At 40.1% G+C, this 23,051-nt stretch overlaps 1 protein-coding gene across 1 annotated transcript in view; it reads right to left on the bottom strand.

Moving 5' to 3' along the window:
- Positions 1-23,051, bottom strand: part of UNC93B1 (unc-93 homolog B1, TLR signaling regulator) — a 374,232-nt gene that overhangs the window by 90,458 nt on the left and 260,723 nt on the right. Inside the window, exon 10 of the mRNA XM_044084084.1 lies at positions 6,181-6,454. Within this exon, the coding sequence (XP_043940019.1) occupies positions 6,181-6,454 (274 nt within the window). The remainder of the gene's footprint in view (positions 1-6,180; positions 6,455-23,051) is intronic.

The following is a 23,051-nucleotide window of genomic DNA, read 5'->3' as shown; positions in this document are numbered from 1 at the left end:
CATACCTCTATTGTCCATCTGCATGGGTGTTGTGAAGTTTGCCACTTCTGTCTTAAGAAGTGTGAAGCTGGCTTTGGAGAAATCTTTTACGGTGGTTTCCCTAATGGGGGGTGGGGGCGGGATGTGGATTTATAGGCTGATTAGCTTCTGGTCTGATCTGACTAATGAGGAATTGACCTCTGGTATGGAACACCGGTCACTCATGTTGGTAATGACCAGGTTTAGGATATTGCTGCCCCTGGTGGGAGTGTGGATAAGTTGATACAAGACACTGGAATTTATGAATTCCAAAAAACATTGAGCAAAAGAGTTGGTACATGAGTAGTTTTCCCAGTTAATGGTGGGGTAGTTGAAATCACCCATTATTAGGGTGTTGGGTTATACCCTAATATTTTCCTGTGTATCAAGAAATGAGGAATGGGAATTCTGGGGCATGGTGGGGGATCTGTAGCAAGTTACAATTTGGACTGCTGGTTTGCCCAGAGTTAGTTGCACTTGGATAATCTCAGATGCATTATGCTGAGCAACTAGCCTGGAGATGTGGATATCCTTAATGAATATGGACATACCTCTGCCTTTAGTGTTTCAGTCCAGGTTAGTTGGCCGAAAGGTGTGGTATGAATTATAGCCTGGTAATGCAGGGGTGCTCTCTGGATCCTTGAACCAGGTCTCTTGTCACTGCACAGATGTCAATGTTCTCCATTTTAAGGAGTGCCTCGAGTGAATGCATTTTGAGGTTTAGATTTCTAGCATTCAGTAGCATTACCCTCAGATTTTGCTTGCTTGTACCCATTATGGTGGTGAATTTGTCATTTGAACCTTGCCTAAAAAAGGCACTATAGGGGTGGCAAGAGCCTTAGAAAAGAGCAAGCTCCTGAAGGACTTAGAAGAGGCAAAAGACCTAGCTGGAGATGAATATCTGGACTCCAAGGACCTCCCATGTCTGTCTGGAGATCGGCTCCTATGTCTGGTAGTAGAAGAAGACTGCCCCAAGCCAAAATGCAAAGGGGAGTCCTCTGTAGTAACAGTGGGATAGGACACTGATCCCAGATCTGTCCACCTTGGATCCAAGGACAATTGAGGATCCGGACATTTGGGTCCAGCATGACTTGGATCTGTGGCAGGTCTGGATCTGGTCGAATTCGAAGGCCAGAAGTCAGAGGCCTTGGATATGGGAGCAGACTCCCATAACCTCAGATTAGAGGGCCTCAGAGTGGAAGCCCTGGATCCGGTGGTGGAGTCGTGGGACCTAGGATCCAAGGAAGGAGGATCAGACAGAGCAGAGGCTGCAGTCTGATCCAATGAGATGAGAGCAAACAACCTAGCCTTTTGTAGAGGAAAATAACCCAGGAAGAGAGGTGGCCTTCTTCTTGTGGCTGGAATGTCCCAACTTTGCCAAAATCTGGGCCAACGGACCCCTTGGACCATACCCATCAGTAAGAGCTTGTTCCAGAGCTCGACCAAGGCCCTGGGGTTGAATGCAGCACAAATGTAACATTCAACCTCCAGGTGGTCGGCACCCAGACAGAGGCACTCCTCGTGCGAATCGGACATGGGCATCTTCTGACCACATGAGGAACACCTTCTTTTAAAACCAACAGGTTTGTGAGTCATGGCAGAAAAAACAAAGCAATCACCAAAACCTAAGGGATGCACCAAAATAACTAATGGGAAGAAATCTAAGGTAAAAAAAACAGAAAGGACCACCAATAACTAACAGAAACAGTGAAAGAACTACTACACCCTAGTCTATAGAGGCAAAAACTAAAAAGGGCGCCAAAACCCACATCAACAAAAACTGCAAAACACAGAAATGGGAAGAGAGGGAGACTATAATCTAGTTAAAACAGGCTAACTATAGAAAACTTTGAAACTACTGACAAAACAGAGAGTTAAGCCAAAAAGAAGAGAATTTGTTTTAAAGTACTTATCCCCAATCGAGCCAAAGAATCATGTCTGATGCTGAGCACGGCAAATGAGATCTAAGTGGTTAGAGGACAGGAAGGATTATGGGAGTGGGAGGAGCTCGAGCCTAGAAGCTGTCTGAAAAGTTGTTGGCTCAGATCCAATGTCGGATCCTATGACCCAAGAGTGAAGAATAGTGGCACGGATAACATCAGATCAGCCCATGTGTAAAGTCCTGCCATTCCTTATGAGGATCCCTTACTGGCTGAGTTGGAGACTGTATGTTTGGTCTTCTGCTTTTTCTACAATGAGAAGTTTGCCTGAATGGAAAGTGGTGGCTCAAAGCCCTGACAGACTTCAATAAGGAAACCAGGTACTTTCTCCCTAATTAAAATCTGAGGAATCCCATTGGGTCCCTCGGCGATACTCCATATCAGCCTCTGACAGGGTCACAGCACCAGAGGCACACAAAGGAACCGGACTGTATGAGGACTACAACTGACAAAATAGAGACATACAGATATTTGTTGAGGGGAGGCAAACATTTGACAACATTAACAGAGCACTGATGATCCAGAGGGAAGCAGAATGTAAGAAAATACCACTGTTGTTGGTGGGTCTTGATGCAGAGAAAGCAATTGACAGAGTCAGCTAGGACTTTGTGAGCAGAGTAATGGAAGCATTTGCATTCCCTGATAAAATCAGAAGGTTGATTAGAAGAGGCAAAAATTAAAGCAGGTGGGGTCCTCTCTGATAACTCCTGCTTGAAAAGAGGAACCAGGCAGGGTGTCTTCTCTCCTCTTTAGTTGCATTACATTTAGAACCACTGGCAAAGAAAATAAGAGACTCGGAAATTGAAGGATATAACTGGTATGGTAGTCAATAAAAGCTGCCTCTATTTTCAGATGATATTTTATACCCAACAAAACCAGAAAGGGACATTACAGTGTTGTGGAACATATTGAGAAAGTTTGAAATCTTTTCAGGATACAAAATTAATGAAGCTAAAACAAAGGCAATAGCGGTAAATTATGTACCCACATACGAATTGGTTCAGCAATACCCATATTTATGGGGACCTAATAAAAAGTACAGTTGTGTACAGTTACCATAAATGTAGATGTTTGAGTGTATTCACTGTTGCAGTCACTACATTTGGGCTATCCGCTTGCAGGTAGCCCTCAGTCGGCCCGACCAACAAAGTCCTGGGTCCCACGCCAGCCACTGTCCCTTCCTCCATGACATCAGGTCACCAGGGGCACAAAACATGCATCATCTATCTACTCTATTTTTCAAAAGTTCAATCCTTACTGATTTATTTAACTCACCACTGCATAGCAACAATCCTGTTACAATTATTAAAAGCAATGTCCAAAATAATTCCTTACATTTTTAATGCAAACTTTTAATCTGCTGACAAAATGTCCATTCAACCTCAAGTTCTTTGTAGTAAAGAAGGAAATCTTCATATATCTCAATCATTATCCAATGCATATAGATATTCAATATTTTGTCCATCTACACATAAGTGCAAGTCAGTCTGTGGGGAAACAATACTTGGACGTAACAACATAATTAAACATATACACTTAAAAGAAGGTAATTTTCCTTATTTTTTTTTGTATCTTTCGGCTTTTCCCGGTTAGGGGTCACCACAGAGGGTCTGCTAATGATTGGCATTTGATTTTTACGTACCGACTTGCCAGGCCTGATGCACAACCTTCAACGAAGGTATGCTCATTCACGCACGTCTCCACGCAGAAGACGCTCTAGCTGAGAATCGAACCGGACAGCATCTTACTGTGAGTTCCTAATAACCTACATAATTTGGCTCACAAGAAGCTATGAGTGATAAACCAGACTCGGACTGTGAAAGCAAACGGACAATTTGTTCCTGTATACATTTACGAACAGGTGCACAAACATTTTGAATAGTGTGTATAATCATGACAATTATATTCTAAATGATTATGTTGATTTCTATACAGGCTTAGGAGATCTGCCTAGAGAAGGTCATAAATAATGAAATCTTAATACTATGTCAGTTATATATGCTCTAAGAGAAAGCTCTGATGAGCAGAAATGGGCAAGAACTGAAGTGAATGAAAAGTGTGGGTATTACTAAGAAACAATTAGAATTAATAATAAAAAAAAAAAACATATAAATAGTATGGTTACAGCTGCAAAGCAAACAAGATTTGCATTTGTGTTGAAGTGCAAGATCCGAATAAAACTATTAAAAGAAAGCACTGCATATTGTGTAATGCAGAAGTGGTTGAAACAGCACCAAATATTAAGTTCATCTGAGTACTGATTGAAAACATGAGATTCATGCAGACAAGGACAAAAATTAATTTAGTTCTTTATTTGCCTGTTTACTGCGAAGGTCCAACTGGGCAAAGCCCCTTTTCAGCACAGGCCTAGGAAGAAAAACTCCAACAAAGAATACAAGTACAGCTCAGCTCAGCAATAATACTGAATACAACTGAACAGAAGAGAAAATAATCACAGATACAATGATGTTATATATTTAATATATCATTAGAAAAGTACAGATGCATTTTTTTTGGTATTTTATCAGTACCAGAGAACGGCTGCACAGACAACTGAAGGCTTGGAAGGTTTTTATAAACATAACAGGTGATCTACTACTGTGGGGTCAGACTCAAGAAGAGGATGACAGTAGACTGTCACTCCTAAGTACATTAAGAAAGTATAGTTAAGTAACAGCCAGTACAATACAAGAATGACAAGGCTGTACTACCTGTGTTATACTGTAACATCAGAAGGACTGAATCCTGATACAGAAAAAAAACAAGAGAAACTATACAAATGCCAAAGCCACAATGCAAACTAGGCATTGCAGAAGTTTCTAGGAATGTTGCAGTACCCTGCAAGCTTGTAACTAATTTATGAGATAACTATGTTTGACACATAATTTTAAAACACTTAACAAGCTACTTGGACAGATGTTAAACACCATGATGTAAATAAGCCAGTTGTGCTGCAAGACGATGCCATTCAAAATGGTTTAGGAGCTATTCTCTTACAAAAAAAAAAAAAAAAACAGACTAATTGCCTGTGTGTCAACAGCATTTAAACATACACAAAACAGATGCACAGAAAGAAAAGGAAATGCTATCAACAGTGCATGGATATCAAACACTCCACAAATATATACAAAGTAAAGAAATAACACTAACGGGATTTCAACTCTTGACAAAATGATGTCCGCTGCCAGACCAGTGCTGCCTCTCTGCACAGGGAGTGTGACTGCATCTCTCCTGGTTTGCTTATTTTATTTATTTATATTTGTTTATCAGGTTAATGTAATGATCTGATTCTAAACTGGCCAATTGCCAACATAGCCCAAGTGAAAAAACAAAAAGTTTTTTTTCACATATTACAAGGTAGTTAAGTATACAGTTATGGGACCTACAAGCTATAATGTAATAGCAACACTTGTAAATGAACAGCATTTGCACTACATACAATAAAAAATTAAATGTTATTGAAATGGCAGTGAGGGAAAGGAGGGGGAGGAGAGAGAGTAAGAAAATGGCTAAGAGGTTAGGTGATGTAGCCACTGTGGAAACAGATGCACTGCATTTGTTTAAATAGGCATGTTTTAAGTTGCAGTCTCAACTTAGATTACGAGCCAATTTATTTTAGGTGTGTGGGGAAAGATTTTTCAGGGAGTTTGGCTGCAAGTAGAGGAAAAGTTTTGAGATGTAATAGTTTGAAAGCAGAGATCCTACAAAGATCCTACTAATAAATAACAACTTGAATATCACAAAACAGACTGGATGTCTGATCAAATGAGTACTCCAGAAGCACCTTTATGTCAAAAGCATTCAGCACCAGAAAGAGCTATAGCTCCAAATGGCTGATATCAAACCTGCTGTCCACAGAAGACTATGCCCCTTGGACTTCTATAAACTAGGCACCCAAAATAATGTTCAGCAGTTCCTTCTTTCATTAGACAGCATCAGTTACACCAACATGCAACCATATTTATAGCTTTCACATAGTCTAAATTCCAGCAGGCCATGTTAAATCCCAATGTAGAATCTATATAGTCAGGATTTTGTTTCTAAAAAGTTAGAAAACACCTATGAACTGCACAGATCACTTTCAATTGCATCAGTAGGCAATCATTGAAAACCATTCGTGTAAACAGGTCTCCTTGACTACCAGCAGCTATGTAGCGAACCTAATTGTTGAGGCAGGTCATTTAAAGAAAAAAGCAGCACAAACAATAAAAATCATACTTACTACTGATCCCAGTCTTGTTCAGTGCTGTGCCGATCCCCCACAGAATTGCAATAACATAGATCCACTTGCTCTGACTCCCACTGTTGGGTGGAGGTGCCCATGCAAACAGAGCAATGATCAGCACAAACTGGAGAGCAACACCCGCAAGAAGAGGGGCATAGCGGGGCACTCGCAGCATGGTGAGTGACAGGCAAGAAAACAAGGATGCAGAGAGACCAAATGCAATAATGATGTAACCCAAGTTCTCCATACCGATGCTGCAAACTCCATATGTCTGTAAAGAACAGTAAGAGAAAATTAATGTTTCTTTCCAAAAAATAGGGTATTCAAAATATTTCAGTTTTTAAATGGCAATAGAATATCTGGGAAACCAAGATTAAAACTACCCACACATTTCCTAATCATTTTTTCAATTAATTTCAAACTGAAATAAATAAATGCTTTCTATTATTTACTAACAAAATGCTTGTTGTAAATAAAAAAAAAACATGTTAAGCACAGAAGAGCATCAAAAACAAATTCTAGATCTAATATCCAACAATGAATCTATATCCTTATAATGTGAAATAAAACATTTTGATCCCTAAAAAGAATCAAGTCTTAAATTTACTTCCATTCCATTGCTATTTTTTCTAGACTGTGGCAACTTTTTAAACAAAAATGACATGCATCTATCCTCAATATAGCCTTATTTGCATTCAGATATCATAATGTTCCTTCTGATGTCCTTCTATATCACTGCTGCAGTATTCCTTACACAAGGGATCTCTCCTGCCAAGGATAGCTCAACGTCCGGCCAGTATACTAAAGCCTTTAGAATTTATAGACATTGTACATCGCACGTATGCTCCCTGCGCAAGGCGTAGGGCATAAAGGTGACGTACAGACATACATACCTCAGAACTTCTTTGCCACAAAAATGCCATGAATTAATTTCAGTCTGAATGCTCTTCCTCTGTGCTGGTTACCAAGCTGTTTGCAAGTAAATACCCCAATGGGATTCTTTCTCATCTTCTCTTTTAGTTTTGTTGTTGTGAGTTTATATGTTATCTAAAGGGAAATATGTCAGTGTGGAAGGCAGATTCCCCATAGAAATCATCACAAACAGTGTCTGTTCTATTTAGCAAGCGTTTGTCCCTAAGATCCTATGCAGTCATCTCTCCTCCTTGTCTATTTACCTAGGAAACCAATGTCTAAAGTTGTTGGTGCAAGATGCTAAGGTGGAGTCTTCCTGTCCTAAGGGTGAGTCACCAGCAAGAAAAAGGCCAAAACACTCAGGTCTGATTCAGCTGCTGTCCAGCCTCCCTTGGGTGTCTCTCTTGAGGGTGGTGAAAGCCTGGAGGACCATCTAGTTGTTGCTTTGGATTCCTCTGCCGTGACCCTATAGAAGGCCAGCATGGCTTTTATTTCTCATATGTCTTCGGAGGCATTTAAATGTCCACTCCAGATGTTGAGAGGGAACCTCGGCTGATTTTATCTGAAGGGATTCCACAGATTCTAGTTCTGGAGGAGATTCCTACTATGATGGTTGACTGCCAGCAGGGGTCTGACCCTACTAGGGTTTTTTTGCAGACATCCCACAAAAGATAAAACAAAAAAAATGCACATTTCCCCCACCATTAAAGATCCTCAACATAAATGGCATGACCTTCCTGATTCTGAAGGGAAGGTTTCACTCCTTTCTTTGTTGGGTTCTACCTCTCAATTGGCTCAACACTCTTTTAAATGTAGTTAGGACATAGCTGATGCTTCTTCTAAGGCTGCTGCATTTGGTTCTCCAAGTATTGAGCAATAACATCTTTAGATTTTTTTGGTTTTGATTGGCTACATTGGAAGTACTTTCCGTTTGGCATTGTCTAAAAAAGGCACTATGAGGGAAGATAATGTTTTACCTAATATTTGAAAGCCTAAAGGGTCAGTTGCAGACTATCCCTGGCAAAGCAGCATGGTATGTTGACCATCTCCTTCCATGCTGACAAATATTGCAACCCCTTAAAATGACATCAAAAATTAAGCCAATTATTAAAGTCAGTCATCTTTTGGTGGCATCATCCTTGGAGAAGGTAAAATGCTGCTCAATGCTATGCTCATACCAGCCTGAGACACATATTTCAAGAGCTTCATAATGTCTGTTTTCATATAGTCTGGGGGGTGTGTCTCAGGCCATTTACACCCACATGAACTATGACCGAGTCATACTGGTACTTCTAGGTGCAATGACTTGAGTGAATGCATAATATGGTGGATCCTGGCCCCTGATAAGCAATTGACTGTGACATTCTCCTTACTCATCCTGCTGAGAGGGACATCAGTGTGTCTCACAATGGAGTCTACAATGACCAGAATTTTTATTGTTTGCTGGCTTGCCTTATGGGCTTAGAACTAGAGGTTTCATGACATGTGGCTGTACGTGTTGATGTTGGTGTTGTTTTGAAAGAGTAGGATTCTGGGTGAAAGGAAGAAGGTCTCTGGGGTTTATGAAGCTTACATTTAAGTGCTTCAGCATATGTGGGTCTATGTGCCTGCTATGAATTGTGTGTGATGGGTGTAGCATGTGTACTACTGACAACCTTACTGACATAAGGAGTGCTTTTTGAGAGAGCTTTGCCTCCAGTGACATTGTGTAAATACATTTCTCACATACCACATTAGTTTGGTTGAGAATTAATTGGTTGTCAGTAAACATGAGGCAATTTCTACACTGCCTCATGATGCCCATATCCACCAAGCTGGTAATGCACATAGTGTAAAAGTTAATTTCCATTGCAACAGACCCTTTTTTATTGATCAGATTGCGGGAGAAAGAATATAAAGTAATGTCAGGAATATCTGGTTTGCAGCTCTAGGGGCAGTGTTTGACTGTGCAAATTAGTTGTCCTATGTGCAACTAGGTACTGGTAAAATTTCAATGGTACTTTTACAGGAAAAATGTCAGCTCAAGGTGTCTGTGTCTATAAAGGGCACAGCCAAACACTTGAGGGGAAACTAACAAATATGATTTATGAATAAAGTTGCGCTATGGACAAGTGCCAGCATAGCCGCTGGAGTTTTGTAAAGAATGATATGTCCTTTGACTATCAAACTGATTTCTGCTCATGTTACAAATGTATTACAACTGTACGTCATTTGTATATCAAACTGATTTGCACAGATGTTTGTGCTGAAATGTATCAACAGTGCACCCTGCTGGAATGAAAAGAAATTTATATGCATTATTTTAACTGAATTAAATGTATACGTTTTAATAGAGGATACTGAACCAGCTAACTTCCTTTAAGAAAAATAAGGGAAATATAAATGAGCTGTTAAACCATAAAATGACATCCACAGTGCTGAATAGGACCAGAGATGCTAGGTCTAGGAAAAAGCCTTTGTTCATTAGCTCAGTAAAAAGAGGGAAAGCCCCAGGCACTGCCATAAACATTTAGATATGCATTGTAGCCGCCTATGCTAAATTCTTCTCTCAGTTTCAAAGGGGAATACTGTGACAACCTAAAGTCAGGTGACCAGATGAGGTAATTCTGCCAGCCCTCTTAGGAAATTATATTTTAGATATTACAAAGAGAAATCTCAGAGTATAGATTATTCTGTTTTGGGAAGCTTGACTAGAAAGATCCTCACCCACAGCATCTTGTCTTGCAGTAGTAAGTAACTTAACTAGGGAACAGTAATCCTTTTAGATTAGTCAGGAATATAGTGAAGCTTAGTTTAGATATAGTTTTTCTTTATTTGTCTGAGTCTGTCCATCAATATTCTTTTCAATATTTCCTGTGATATGAACTATGTAGTTTACTGTGAATATATATTCAGTATTTTCATGCTCTTTTATTATTTATTACTAAATATATTTAAAACTTTTATCGTGGCTGGCCCTTTTTGAAAGTACTTAACCTTTAAGAGTGCTTATATTTGTTTGGTGACACTTTGTGGGCCACTCCAGAAGATCTAGCCATCTTGGTCAACTACTACCATTCGTATTAGTATTACCCAGTATAATTGGATACCCTTTGTTAAGGGCCTTAGAATAGCTGGTGGGAGTGTCTGATGGTGATGATAACTACCTTACACTCTTGGCAGAAGGCCAATACAGCAGGCAAACCTGTGCCTGCCTTTCCCAGGTGTTCGTGTGTGTGTGTGTGTGTGTGTGTGTGTGTAAAATCAAATCTCATAGTGTGTGTGTGTGTGAGTGTGTGTGTGTCAGCTACTTGGGGCAGGGACATGAAGCACTGTGTTTACAGAGAGAGTGCTGGAGGACTTGGCTTGGACACTTGGCTCAGGACCTAACCCTACAGCTGTACCAGTGGGGAGTCTTATTGTTGACCTGGAGAGAGAAATCCAGACCCCAGGTTGAGTGCATTTCCTGTGTGCTCTTAAGGGAAATTGTACTTGATGGAGAGGTCTGCATCTGGAAATACTGAGTGCATCCATTTGTGCTTCACTCTGCTGGGATACAATGCTCTCTTGCTTCTTCTCTCACCAGAAGCAAAACTATAGCATCAATCTCAAGAAGAGAAGTAGGTCAAAGGCTGTTTGGTGATCCCAGTCTTGTCCCAGATGATGCAAGGGTCTGCCGGTTTGTTGTACCCTTTTCATGGTTGATTCCTTGAATAGTTAACAGACCAATCAGGAAGGTCAAACACAGGCACTCACTGCCCAACCAGAAAGAGTCAGGAATCAATGCACTCTGCTCCCTATCTCATCATGAGGAAAATGAGGCTTTTTAGTTATCAACAGGCTCCAGGAAATAATGCCCCTATACTCCTTTCACCAAAAGCAAAATAGAAGCACTAATCCCAAGATGACTACCGAGAGGCAGAATGTGAGCTCTCTAATAATTTGTGGTCTTCTGACCCAAAAAGCATTGGTTCCCCCTTCTTCACTTAGCCAGGGACAATCATCATAAGTCGCCATATCATGTGGAACTTCTCACACAAGACAACGGGTCTCTTCTCCATCCTCACTTGTCCACTCTTCAACTAACAATGTGGGCGATTTTTTTATCCCTTTTAGGTTCCTCTTTTCCGAGGAGTCACTTCAGGTTCTGTTGGAGGCCAGGAAACCCCTCCATAAAATCATATTTCTCCAAATGGAAGAGATTTTCAGTCTGGTGGCTGTCTTTAACCAGGATCCCTTTTCAGTTGGGATCCATTAGGTTCTCTCTAATTTGTGGGAATTGCTCCCTACAGGGTTAACATAATGTTCAGTTAAAGCTCACCTCTCAGCTATTTCTGCTCGTCTGCCCTTGACTCTTACTCTAGTCTCTAGGTTTGAGGTCAAACAATTTCTTAAAAGCATCCTTCATATCAGGCCTCCCAGGAAGCCTATTCCACCTTCCTGGGACCTCAGTTTTGTTCTTGAAAAACTGACTCAGGCTCCCTTTGAGCTTGCTGCTTCAGCCTCCCTGCAACATTGTACTTGGAAGACTGCCCTTCGTTTGGCCCTTACTTTAGCTAAGGGAGTATGTGAGCTTCAGGCTCTTACGGCTATTCCTCCTTTCTTAGTATTCCACAGGGGCAGGGTGTCTTTTCATATTAATCCTTCTTTTACGTCCAAGGTAGTCCATGAGTTGTCTCTTATTCAGTCTATTTATTTACCCTCCTTTTTTCTTTCTCCACAATCTGCTAGTGAGAAGGTTCTTCATATTGTGGATTTGCATAGGTAGTTCAGATATTATTTGGACAATAATAAGACCATTTGCAAATCTGAGTAACTCTTTGTTTCCTTTCATCCCAGGTCTTTGGGTTAGGCAGTTTCTAAACAAACCATCTCTTCCTGGATTTCTAAGGCCATTTCTTTTTGATATTCCTTTCATGGTAAATTCCTTTCCTCTTCTGTAAAGGCTCATTCTACAAGAGCTGTTGCTTCTTCCTGTGCCTTTTTCAATGGATTGGATACCAATTCCATCCTTGAGGCTGCTACTGAACTCCTGTCCATACCCTCACTAAATATTACAAGTTGGATGTTGTTTCCAGAGCTAAAGTTGGCTTTTGCCAGGGCTATACTAAACAGGTTTCTAAAGGGTTCTTCAGTACCTTCCTTCTCCCAGGTTTCCTCTTGAGTTTTTGCACTCTCCCTTACATAAGGAGTACTGCAACAGTGATATGGAAAGACATACTACAGTTGGGTAAAATTTTACCATAAGAATAGATGCCCTTCTCTTTACTGTTGCAGTATTCACTCCCTTACTCCTCCCCCTTTCTGCACTGCCCTATTCTTCTCGTCTTCCTGGCCAGGAATTCTTATTTTTTCCTCCTTCTGGATGCACATGTTCCTCCTGGCTGCTAGGGACATTCAGTTCCTCCTTGGGATTTTCTGTTCTGAGGTATGTACGTCCATATGTCACCTTTATGCCCTATGCCTTGCAGGGAGCATACATGTGATGTATGATGTCTATGAATTCTAAAGGCTTTGGTATACTGGCCAGACATTCAGCTAGCCCTGGTAGGAGATCCCTTATGTAGGGAATACTGCAACAGTGAAGAGAAGGACATCTACTGTTATGGTAAGATTTTGCACAATTGCACTTTCTAAAGGAATCATGAGGTGGCAAAAGGTGCTGTGACAGAAAAGGAATTCTCTTTAAGACCTATCCCCCCTCTGGTGTGACAACACAGTTACCATGAATTGCCTGTATACTTATATCACCACACAACATAGCTAGTATGGTCTAGCCTACATGTTACTTATAAATTGACATGGTTTGATCCTCCCTCATGAATCCTGGAAGATTAAGCCAATCAGTGCTGCTTCCTGCTTTGAGTCCAGACAACCCTTTGACACTCAAATGCCTAATTAAAACCAGGTCACCAGCTATGCAGCCGATTGCCTTGTTTGGCTCAGTAAGCCCAACAGTATTCAAACCAGGGCTAGCACAGCTAGCCAATTTTAGTAAAACAAGTAAGGTAATGCTGAGCTGGAATCTGGACTCCCATACTCTCACTACAGCTATTTCTCTCTCTCTCTCTCCTATTTTTTTTTTTGAGGTAATCTTTCCCCCTCTGCCTCCCTCTTTCTCTCACATGTATGCAGACACACACACACACACACACACACACACACACACACACACACACACACACACACACACGCACACACACACAAAGTGCATGTGCATACAAAGCCATAAATAAGCTTTGAAGTGCTTGGGTCCTTCCATCCACCATTACAGGTATATAGTGTATCCACAATTATCTACTCATTTTCCACCCCACCCTTGCACAAGAATGAAAGATGTTGTAGCACAAATGACTTTTCACATCAGTCACTAAGTAATTCATGCTATTTCAGATGAAACGCACCAAATGGAAGCAGCTGGGGAGTCAACAATAACAGGAGCTCAAGAGTTCGAAAAAGGTTTAATAAATTACAATACAGGTTAAGCGCTTTCGTTTCTCAAGTAAGAAACTTCTTCAGAACAATTAAACCTCATCTCAAAACAGCATTTATTCCCCACTACCAGTTATGTGACTGATGCATAATCTGTAAAAATACCAATGCACTATACAGACACACAGTTAAATATCCTGAGCTTGACTTTAAATATGTAGTGCTTGAACAAATTAAGAATGACTTGAGGGGGCATATCACTACTGACCACTTGGATAAATGTGAATTAAAATGGTAATTAATTTTAAATGCTACAAACTGGCCAGGAATTAATGACTCAGTGTCCATTAGATGTTTATTAAAGTTAAAGAACTTAGAGGTGCAATGATTTTATTATTCTTTTTAGTATGTTATATTTTATGTGTATGAATGTTAAGTAATTATATATGGTTAATCAATTAATTTGATTCTGCATCAGTTACATGACTGGCATGGGGTACAAATGCTGTTTTAAGATGAGGTTTAATTGTTCTGAAGCAGTTTTGTATTGAGAAACGAAAGCGCTTAACCTGTATTGTAATTTATTAAACCTTTTTAGAACTCTAGCTCCTGTTGTTGACTCCCCAAGCTGCTTCCATGTGGTGTGCTTTATCTGAAAGTGTGTTCATTTCGTGTGCATTCCAGGTTGGACTTGGTTAATTCATGCTCTTCCTAAACTTGGATTTCAAGTTGGACAAGTGAAGATGCAAATGCTAAGTTGACAGACTGCTGGGTTTGCCACTGGCTAGTTAAAGAAGAAGTGACTGGAACGGATGCAAAGACAGACCCAAAATAATGAATGGGCAAAACTACACAGGGATATGTTTTTTATGTGACATGAGCAGGTCATGCTGCAGACAGAAATACATCTCCCAGGGACTGCCACTTCTCTGTAACAAGCTCGCAGTTCACATGAAACACAGCCCCTCCCTGACCATCTTCAAATGCAACCATATATCAATGGATGGGTGACCACAAATTCACTCCTGGGGTGGTGCCCATGTCCATCCCGGACTGAGGACGTTGTTATTAACTACCATAAAACCTTACTTCTGCAAACCTCACTCAACTAACCACAGATAATTGAGACAACTCTGGATAAATATGGCTAGGCTTGTAAGGGCTCTTGGGCTGTTAGCCTAGTAAACTTTTATGACTCTGTGAACCTATATACTTGTTGGGGATACTCATTCAGTTTATCAGCTGCCACCACAGGAACTCTACTGACAAGACATACTGCAGCTGTAGCTGCCTTGGGCACACTCTTACAGGATCTCACTATAATAATCCCAGTGAACACTTTGCTTCAGAAACTCTGCTCCAGCTGGTGGTCTGAGCAGTGCAGTGAGGTCTATGCATGTCATCTGCAGTGCACAGTACTTCCAGGGGCAGCAACACTTTGGCTGATCAGACAGATTTAAGTCCTAATCATTGAGATACTGCCATGCAGTGGCATCAAGGGCATTTACCAGTATCCTGTAGTCTCTCCTTGCATGTGGAGGACAGTCACCCCCCTCCCAGTCACCATCTGGGGTTTAAAAGGAGAAAGGTGTCCATATCCTCCTATTTAAGAAGGAAAAGTCCTTAGGCCATCTCATTGTGGCTGATCTGGCCTCATTCTTACACCTGGGCTGCTAGTCATACAGCCAAATGCTCCTTCTGTGCACCAATTTGTTCACCACTCATTTAATATACACAGGTTGACCAAAGGTCTACTAACCACTTAATAATAATGTTCTAATGACAAGCAGCTAGGCAAAAGGACTACAACACACCCACATTACTCTGAAAGAAGTAATTTATAGCAACAGGTTATGTCATTACTAAAACCTAAGCAAAATAACAAACGTTGAGATGGCACCCCCCCCCCCCCGCACACCACAACCTGTTTACTATGATCCCTAATGCATATTCAAATGCAAGTATATGCAGCTACGGGTTATTAAGGTATGCATGAATCAGCAAATGTAACACATACATAATCTCTGCACAAAGAACATAGTGCCCAGGTATGTGTCCTTCAGTGCTGAAGTTTTCTTTGCCACATGATCTTAAAACCCAAACCAGTTCAAAGAAAACATTCATAGAGAACTAACAAGCTGCCATATCCTCTGACCCAGTGTCTTACTAACCAGTTCCTTCTTCACTTTGCCATAGCTTTTATGTTAATTTATTACTCAGTGAACTAACAAGCTGCCATATCCTCTGACCCAGTGTCTTACTAACCAGTTCCTTCTTCACTTTGCCATAGCTTTTATGTTCATTTATTACTCAGTGAACTAACAAGCTGCCATATCCTCTGACCCAGTGTCTTACTAACCAGTTCCTTCTTCACTTTGCCATAGCTTTTATGTTCATTTATTACTCAGTGAACTAACAAGCTGCCATATCCTCTGACCCAGTGTCTTACTAACCAGTTCCTTCTTCACTTTGCCATAGCTTTTATGTTAATTTATTACTCAGTGAACTAACAAGCTGCCATATCCTCTGACCCAGTGTCTTACTAACCAGTTCCTTCTTCACTTTGCCATAGCTTTTATGTTCATTTATTACTCAGTGAACTAACAAGCTGCCATATCCTCTGACCCAGTGTCTTACTAACCAGTTCCTTCTTCACTTTGCCATAGCTTTTATGTTCATTTATTACTCAGTGAACTAACAAGCTGCCATATCCTCTGACCCAGTGTCTTACTAACCAGTTCCTTCTTCACTTTGCCATAGCTTTTATGTTCATTTATTACTCAGTGAACTAACAAGCTGCCATATCCTCTGACCCAGTGTCTTACTAACCAGTTCCTTCTTCACTTTGCCATAGCTTTTATGTTAATTTATTACTCAGTGAACTAACAAGCTGCCATATCCTCTGACCCAGTGTCTTACTAACCAGTTCCTTCTTCACTTTGCCATAGCTTTTATGTTAATTTATTACTCAGTGAACTAACAAGCTGCCATATCCTCTGACCCAGTGTCTTACTAACCAGTTCCTTCTTCACTTTGCCATAGCTTTTATGTTAATTTATTACTCAGTGAACTAACAAGCTGCCATATCCTCTGACCCAGTGTCTTACTAACCAGTTCCTTCTTCACTTTGCCATAGCTTTTATGTTAATTTATTACTCAGTGAACTAACAAGCTGCCATATCCTCTGACCCAGTGTCTTACTAACCAGTTCCTTCTTCACTTTGCCATAGCTTTTATGTTAATTTATTACTCAGTGAACTAACAAGCTGCCATATCCTCTGACCCAGTGTCTTACTAACCAGTTCCTTCTTCACTTTGCCATAGCTTTTATGTTCATTTATTACTCAGTGAACTAACAAGCTGCCATATCCTCTGACCCAGTGTCTTACTAACCAGTTCCTTCTTCACTTTGCCATAGCTTTTATGTTCATTTATTACTCAGTGAACTTCTACTATTTAGCCAAGATGGCAGAAGAAGGTAAGTAATGTGGCTGTTTCTAACTTCCACTCTCTTGCACGCACGCACACACACACACATACAGCAGAGTGAGAGAGTTTGCAAATTATCCTTGACAGACACTAAGCATATGTACAGAAAGTTATGCACACATTAGACACTAACACAGTTCATAATATATTTGCTTCAATAATGAAAGAAAAGATAAATGTTAATACATTACACAATGGGTGAATACTAATCCTCTATCCAAGAGGATTCAGTTTGTATACATACATGCTAACTGTGGCTCTCCTAGGTCAAGGTGCTGCACACAACCTTTTTGTTTAAACAATTTTACTGAGTATAGACATAATCTAACTAGGACACCAGGATAGTTAAAGGTAGAAGGATACGGATGAGCTAGAAAGAAGACACCCCATTCAGGAATTTAAGATGATATATCAAATGACTGTATACAGGCTCTGTTACCCATACATCTTAATACATTTTAACTGTGCACTTGAGATTCCTCTGGGTGCTCCAGTTCTTTCCCACATAACTGGCCATAGGTGTTAGTGTGCATGTGAGTGTGTGGTATGGAAGAACAGCCATGGCAGGACTAGTCTCCTGGCAGTCTGAACCTTGGCTCTAGATGATCATCACTATTGAAGTGAAACCCCAACCCCATCTACAAAAATGGAAAAAGGAGTTGTGAATGGATAGATATAGCAGGTGTTTTTTTTCTACGACTATCCTCAGCGAAAAAAGCATTCTCTATCAGTACACATGTATTAAAGAAGTCTGAATGCCCTACTGCAATCAAAACTTGGTCTAAAAACCTAGACTCAGAGATGCTGCACTGCTGCAACCTCCTACTGTTGTAAGTTAATTAGCTACTTTGTGGTTTATTTTGATCACTATCAAATGGATTTGCTTCTGGTGCAGTCCTAATTTCCTAATGAATGAGAATGAATTAAGAACCACCTGTTGCAAAGGTAATTGGGTCAGAAAGGCAGGGAAGTTAAAAGGAAAAAAAAAAGATGAGAATTAAAAACAACAGAACTACATACAAACATAATGCAACTAACTGGACTTCATATGCACGAGGAATCCTTACAGTCACTCAGAATCTAAGTGACTAATGCATTACTGCATGAAACAGTCTCCCCAAATGGTTTCTGTACATATTACAGTTGTGCCAGAGAGTAATTCACCTTAATTTCTTTTCAGCAATACTGTGCGACTGTGTGACCATTGGAAAGTAGGGTAGTGTGCTCATGAAATCTCCCATATGGAGGGTTCAAGGACTCTTGTCCCCTTCAAAAAAAGAATGCTTTTTGTGATTTTTTTGTTCACACATTTGGTGGGTATGGTTTCACAGAGTTTCCACTGGATGATGTGCTTATAATGAATTCTCCTTAAAGATCTATTAGCAGATGCCAGTAAGTAATAGTATGTAGAGTTCTTCTCATAATAATATGCTGTATAAATTAGCTTACTTCCATGATGTGCTACACCCTAATGTAGCCACTCCTGACTGACAGTTCTCCAAAGTGTGTCTAAGGCTTCCTTTTCAGCACTACCAGAATCTAATCTAAGCTGCTGTGAAAAAGAATCCTACCAGGGTCAGCAAGATCTACACCCAAAAGGGACCATTTCCACGCCTGCTGAAAGTACAGTTCACAGACATTTTATTAGCAACTGAAATATCTCATGTTTAGCTAATTTGCATGTCTCTGAATTACCAGTAATTAGAGCTAGTGCAAATCAGCAATTTCCTGTAGGAAGCACTTCTAGCAGCCCATGCATCATGTTGGCACATGCCCTCCTCATTCACTCTCCCACACATATACACATAGCTACACACACACACACACACACACACACACACACACACACACACACACACACACACACACCTGCACACACGCGTGCACACACACACACACACACACACACACGCACACCTCTTACTTGCCCCCGAGTGTGCAGAACATTTTGCTGTAGCCTTTTCTTATTTCCCTGCCCCTTGTAAATCACAGATAACTACAGACAGTCAATAATGCCAGTCATTTGTTAGAAAATGTTTAATTTTGCAAGAACTGGTGATCTATGAACTTAGTGTTGGCTATGTTTTCCCTGGTTTTGTCTAAAGTCTTCAGCATGGCTGTTTCAAGGCATGCCAGCCTTCCCCACACTGATACATCCCTCTCAACTGTCCCTGATTTTACAGAACATCATACCTTGCCCTGTCCCTGGTAACTCATGGATCCTTACAATCAGTCAGTAATGCCAGACATCACAGTTTCAAACGTGTTACTATTCAGAAGATGCATCAGTATGCAAAAGCAATTATTTCATGCAGTCCTCTGTTGGCATTGAGGACTAAAGCTTTGATTACTTAAGGAACTTCTTTCAGTATGAGTGGTAGATGGTTTGAATGTTTTTCCTCCTTTATCTTTGCTTAAATATTACCCTACTATCAGTTTAAAAATAGCACTGGTGTCTAGTGAGAATGTAGAGAGCTAAAGAGCTGCCCTTGTTAAGTTGCTTTTCCCTGTACCAAGGTTACAGTATTTGAAGCTTTTCTTCCCACTATTTTTTCAAATAATGTATGTCAGAATCTCCCTGGTGGTGTGTTAGAATACAAGACTAAAGTGCTGTTTTATGGGGGGGGGGCTTGTACTTAGGGTACAGGATTTAAAGGCTTTTCCCTCTTCTTTTAACCTTTTAAAATTCATTTAGAGTAACATTTTCAGAGTATCCTTGTTTTCTCGTGTTTCTTCCCATCCATACATCCTTCGTGTTGCAAAACCTGTTGTGCTATTCACTTTCTGAGTGCATTTAAAGTAGAAAAAAAAAACATATGCGTGCTTCCCCTGCATTATGTCAATACACCACAATGTCGACAGCCGATTGATTGACCACAAAAGGTTAACATATGCAGAGGGTCGGCAGGTGCGACAGAGCGACAATCCCCAGGTGGGGGAATATTCTCTTTCCCCAAGAATTGTTCAGTCTGAAAGTTAGTATATACAGTTAGTGGGGAGGTGCAGTCTCCTACATACAGGGTGTGGAAAAAAAAAAGCTTTTTTTTTTGTTGCATGCTGTGAGGATTTTACTTGACCATACACAGCTGACTGTCTGCATTTCCACTGTCGCCCTTTTGTGGTCGAAGTTTTTGTTGTCGACATTTTAGTGAGTTGATGTAATGCAGTACTTACATATTTATAAATAAAATTCCACGGTCTGGTGTCCTTCCCAAATATTGCAGGATTTGCTCATTAGTCTAGAGATGTTGAGAGCTATGACTACCCCCCCCCCCCCACACACACACACACGCCACCACTACCTTGATGATAACCTCCCTGCCACTTACCTTAAATGTGATCTCACCCATGGGAACTAATGGGTAAACAAGTAGTTTAGGCCATGTTATTTAACACGGTTGGACGAGTTAACTTATGCATCCAAGTGATTCTCAATCACTCAGCTGTGTAGACAACCTACCTCAGTCACTTCTGAGTGGAGAACACATGGCTAATTAGCATAGGCTGCTCCCCTGGAATACCTCATTAGCATTTACAGTAAGTCACAGAGAGCCCAGCATGATGCTGCATCTCATCTTGGCAGAACACTGTGAAGGGATGTCTCTGACTCAGAAATGTTAATTACCAGCAGTAAAATGGGTTTACTACTGGTAGTAAATTTTCAGAATCCTAGTCCACGAGTCTCTGACTTAATGCCATCAACCCAGCATTCTTCAGCTTCTACTTACTAGTTATATACTTTTATGCTACTTTCAATGATTGCCAGATAATTTTTTTTTTTATTTTAGTTTTGACTTAAAATACAAAACAAATTGTATCTCAGCCAATTTTTACATTACATACTGCTCATTTAGAAGCAGTACAGCAGAGGAATAAAAAAAAAGAGTAGGGGATAACCAGGGAATGTGTAAATGAAGTAAAATTAAAGTGTTTATTCCAAGTCTTTCTTTGTACTGCTTAACGGTTTAATGTACTTCAAAATTAAGGTAATTCATGCACAAAAAACATTACTGCAATGGGAAATCTGGTAATTGAATGAGGTTTTCCACTAGCTAAAATATTTCTCCAACAACAGTAGCCAGACTAATATGCTTCCTAGTTACTAAACAAAAAGCACCCAGTGCAACAGTATTTCCTATGGATTTATTTTAAAAGTTAGATTCTATGTAAACCAATTTGGAACTTGTATAAATGTCTACTAAGTGATGTAGTCCTACAGAGTCTATAGTATAATGCTAACACTTCTGGTAATCTTTATACCCATTAATGAACAACATGTATTGAAGAAAAAAAATACTACCATATAACATTTTGACTTGAACTGCTCTAGTAAGTAAAGAAGAATGTACTCCAGGAATAAGTGTACATAAGTCACTCAAAGTTTCTCTGAAAATTTGCATATTGCAGTTTCAGTGTGACGACCCACCACTGGACCAGTAATCAAGCAGCCTCAGTCCTCACCACTGGCACATGTGGGGAACGTTCACCGAGAGGTTAACAGGTAAACACACAGTATTTCCAGATGCAGCTCTCTGCATCAAGTGCAATTTCCCTTAAGAGCACACAGAGACCAGAAAGTCGAGAGCTGGTTTCTCCCTCTTTCTCCAGATCCCCAATAAGACTCCCCAATGGCACAGCTGTAGAGTTGAGATCTAGGCTGAGTGACCAAGCCAAGACCTCCAGCACCCTCTCTGTCCAAGCAGTGCTTTGTGTCCCTGCCCAAGTAGCTGACGCACACACTCTGATGTTTGATTTATACACACACACACACACACACACACACACACACACACACACACACACACACACACACACACACACACACACAAGCACACGCACACACCTGGGAAAAAGCTGGCACAGGTTTCCTAGCTATGACCCCTTCTGCCGAGATTATACGGTAGTTATCACTGCTACCAGTCACTCATCAGCTACTTTAGGGCCTTTAACAAAGGGTGTCCAAACTTACTGTGTAATATTAATATTAATACAAATGGCAGTTTGACCAAGAGCAAGGCTATTAGGAGTGGCCCATACAGTGTCACCAAATAAATATGAAAGTACTCTTAAAACTTAAGTATCACTACACAGATAAGCAACAATGACAGGTTTAAATATATTTAATAATAAATAATAAAAGAACAATGCAATACTAAATACATATTCACAGTAATATCAGAGTTCAAAATCGCAGCAAATATTTAAAATAATATTGCAATACAGGGTCACACAAACAAAGAAAATATCTAAACTAAGCTTCACTATATTCCTGACTGTATCCAAGAGAATTACTGTGAAGATTGGGTGAAGATAGATGAAGGCTGCCAGCCTAGCCTGATAGAATTTTGTAGATAATTCTGTCATTTGTACCTATTAATATAAGCCACAGGTGTGTCTCTTAAATGTGAAAAGACTGCTGTTAGATGTGGAACTGCAAAAAATGTAACAGTGCACTCTGCTGGCAGAAAGCTGACCAAGTAAAGCATGCTGTGACCCATTGATCTAAACACGATGCCGAAATGTCTAAATGAAGACATTCCTTCTATTGTCTTAACCAAGAGTTAACTTGCTAGATTTAAACATGCAAATGTATTTTTATTGCTCTGCTTCCTGACCAGCTGCAAGATAACAAAAGGAGAGAATGTAAATGTAGTTTCTGTTAGCCTGGGAACCCAGGGAAGTGTGAAAAATGATATAATGTGAACCAGGAATGTGATTTTAAAAGCAGAGAGAATCAGAGAGCATTAAGCATTTTTGTCTTGACCATCCAATTCAGCACTGTCTTCCTCTATATGTAAGTTTATCTTAGATTTCTGTTTTCTCTTAGAAATAGCTAGAAAATAGAAAGATTAGACTAAGTGTTTTTCTGTGATGTCAGAACTGTACTACTGAATTATTTTAAGTATTTCTCTGTGATCTCTGAACTTTTGACTAGCACTGTGTAGTAAAACGTATTGTCTTGTGTTTTGACTATTTATTATTAAATATTTTTAAACCCTTTCAACTGTGGCTGTTTTTGTAGAGATAATTTAAGCTCTTTAGAGTACTTGCCTGCC

Source organism: Protopterus annectens, chromosome 9.part0, assembly GCF_019279795.1.
Source record: "Protopterus annectens isolate FY-2018-M chromosome 9.part0, PAN1.0, whole genome shotgun sequence".
NCBI lineage: Eukaryota > Metazoa > Chordata > Ceratodontiformes > Protopteridae > Protopterus > Protopterus annectens.
This window is presented reverse-complemented; position numbering and strand designations above follow the sequence as displayed.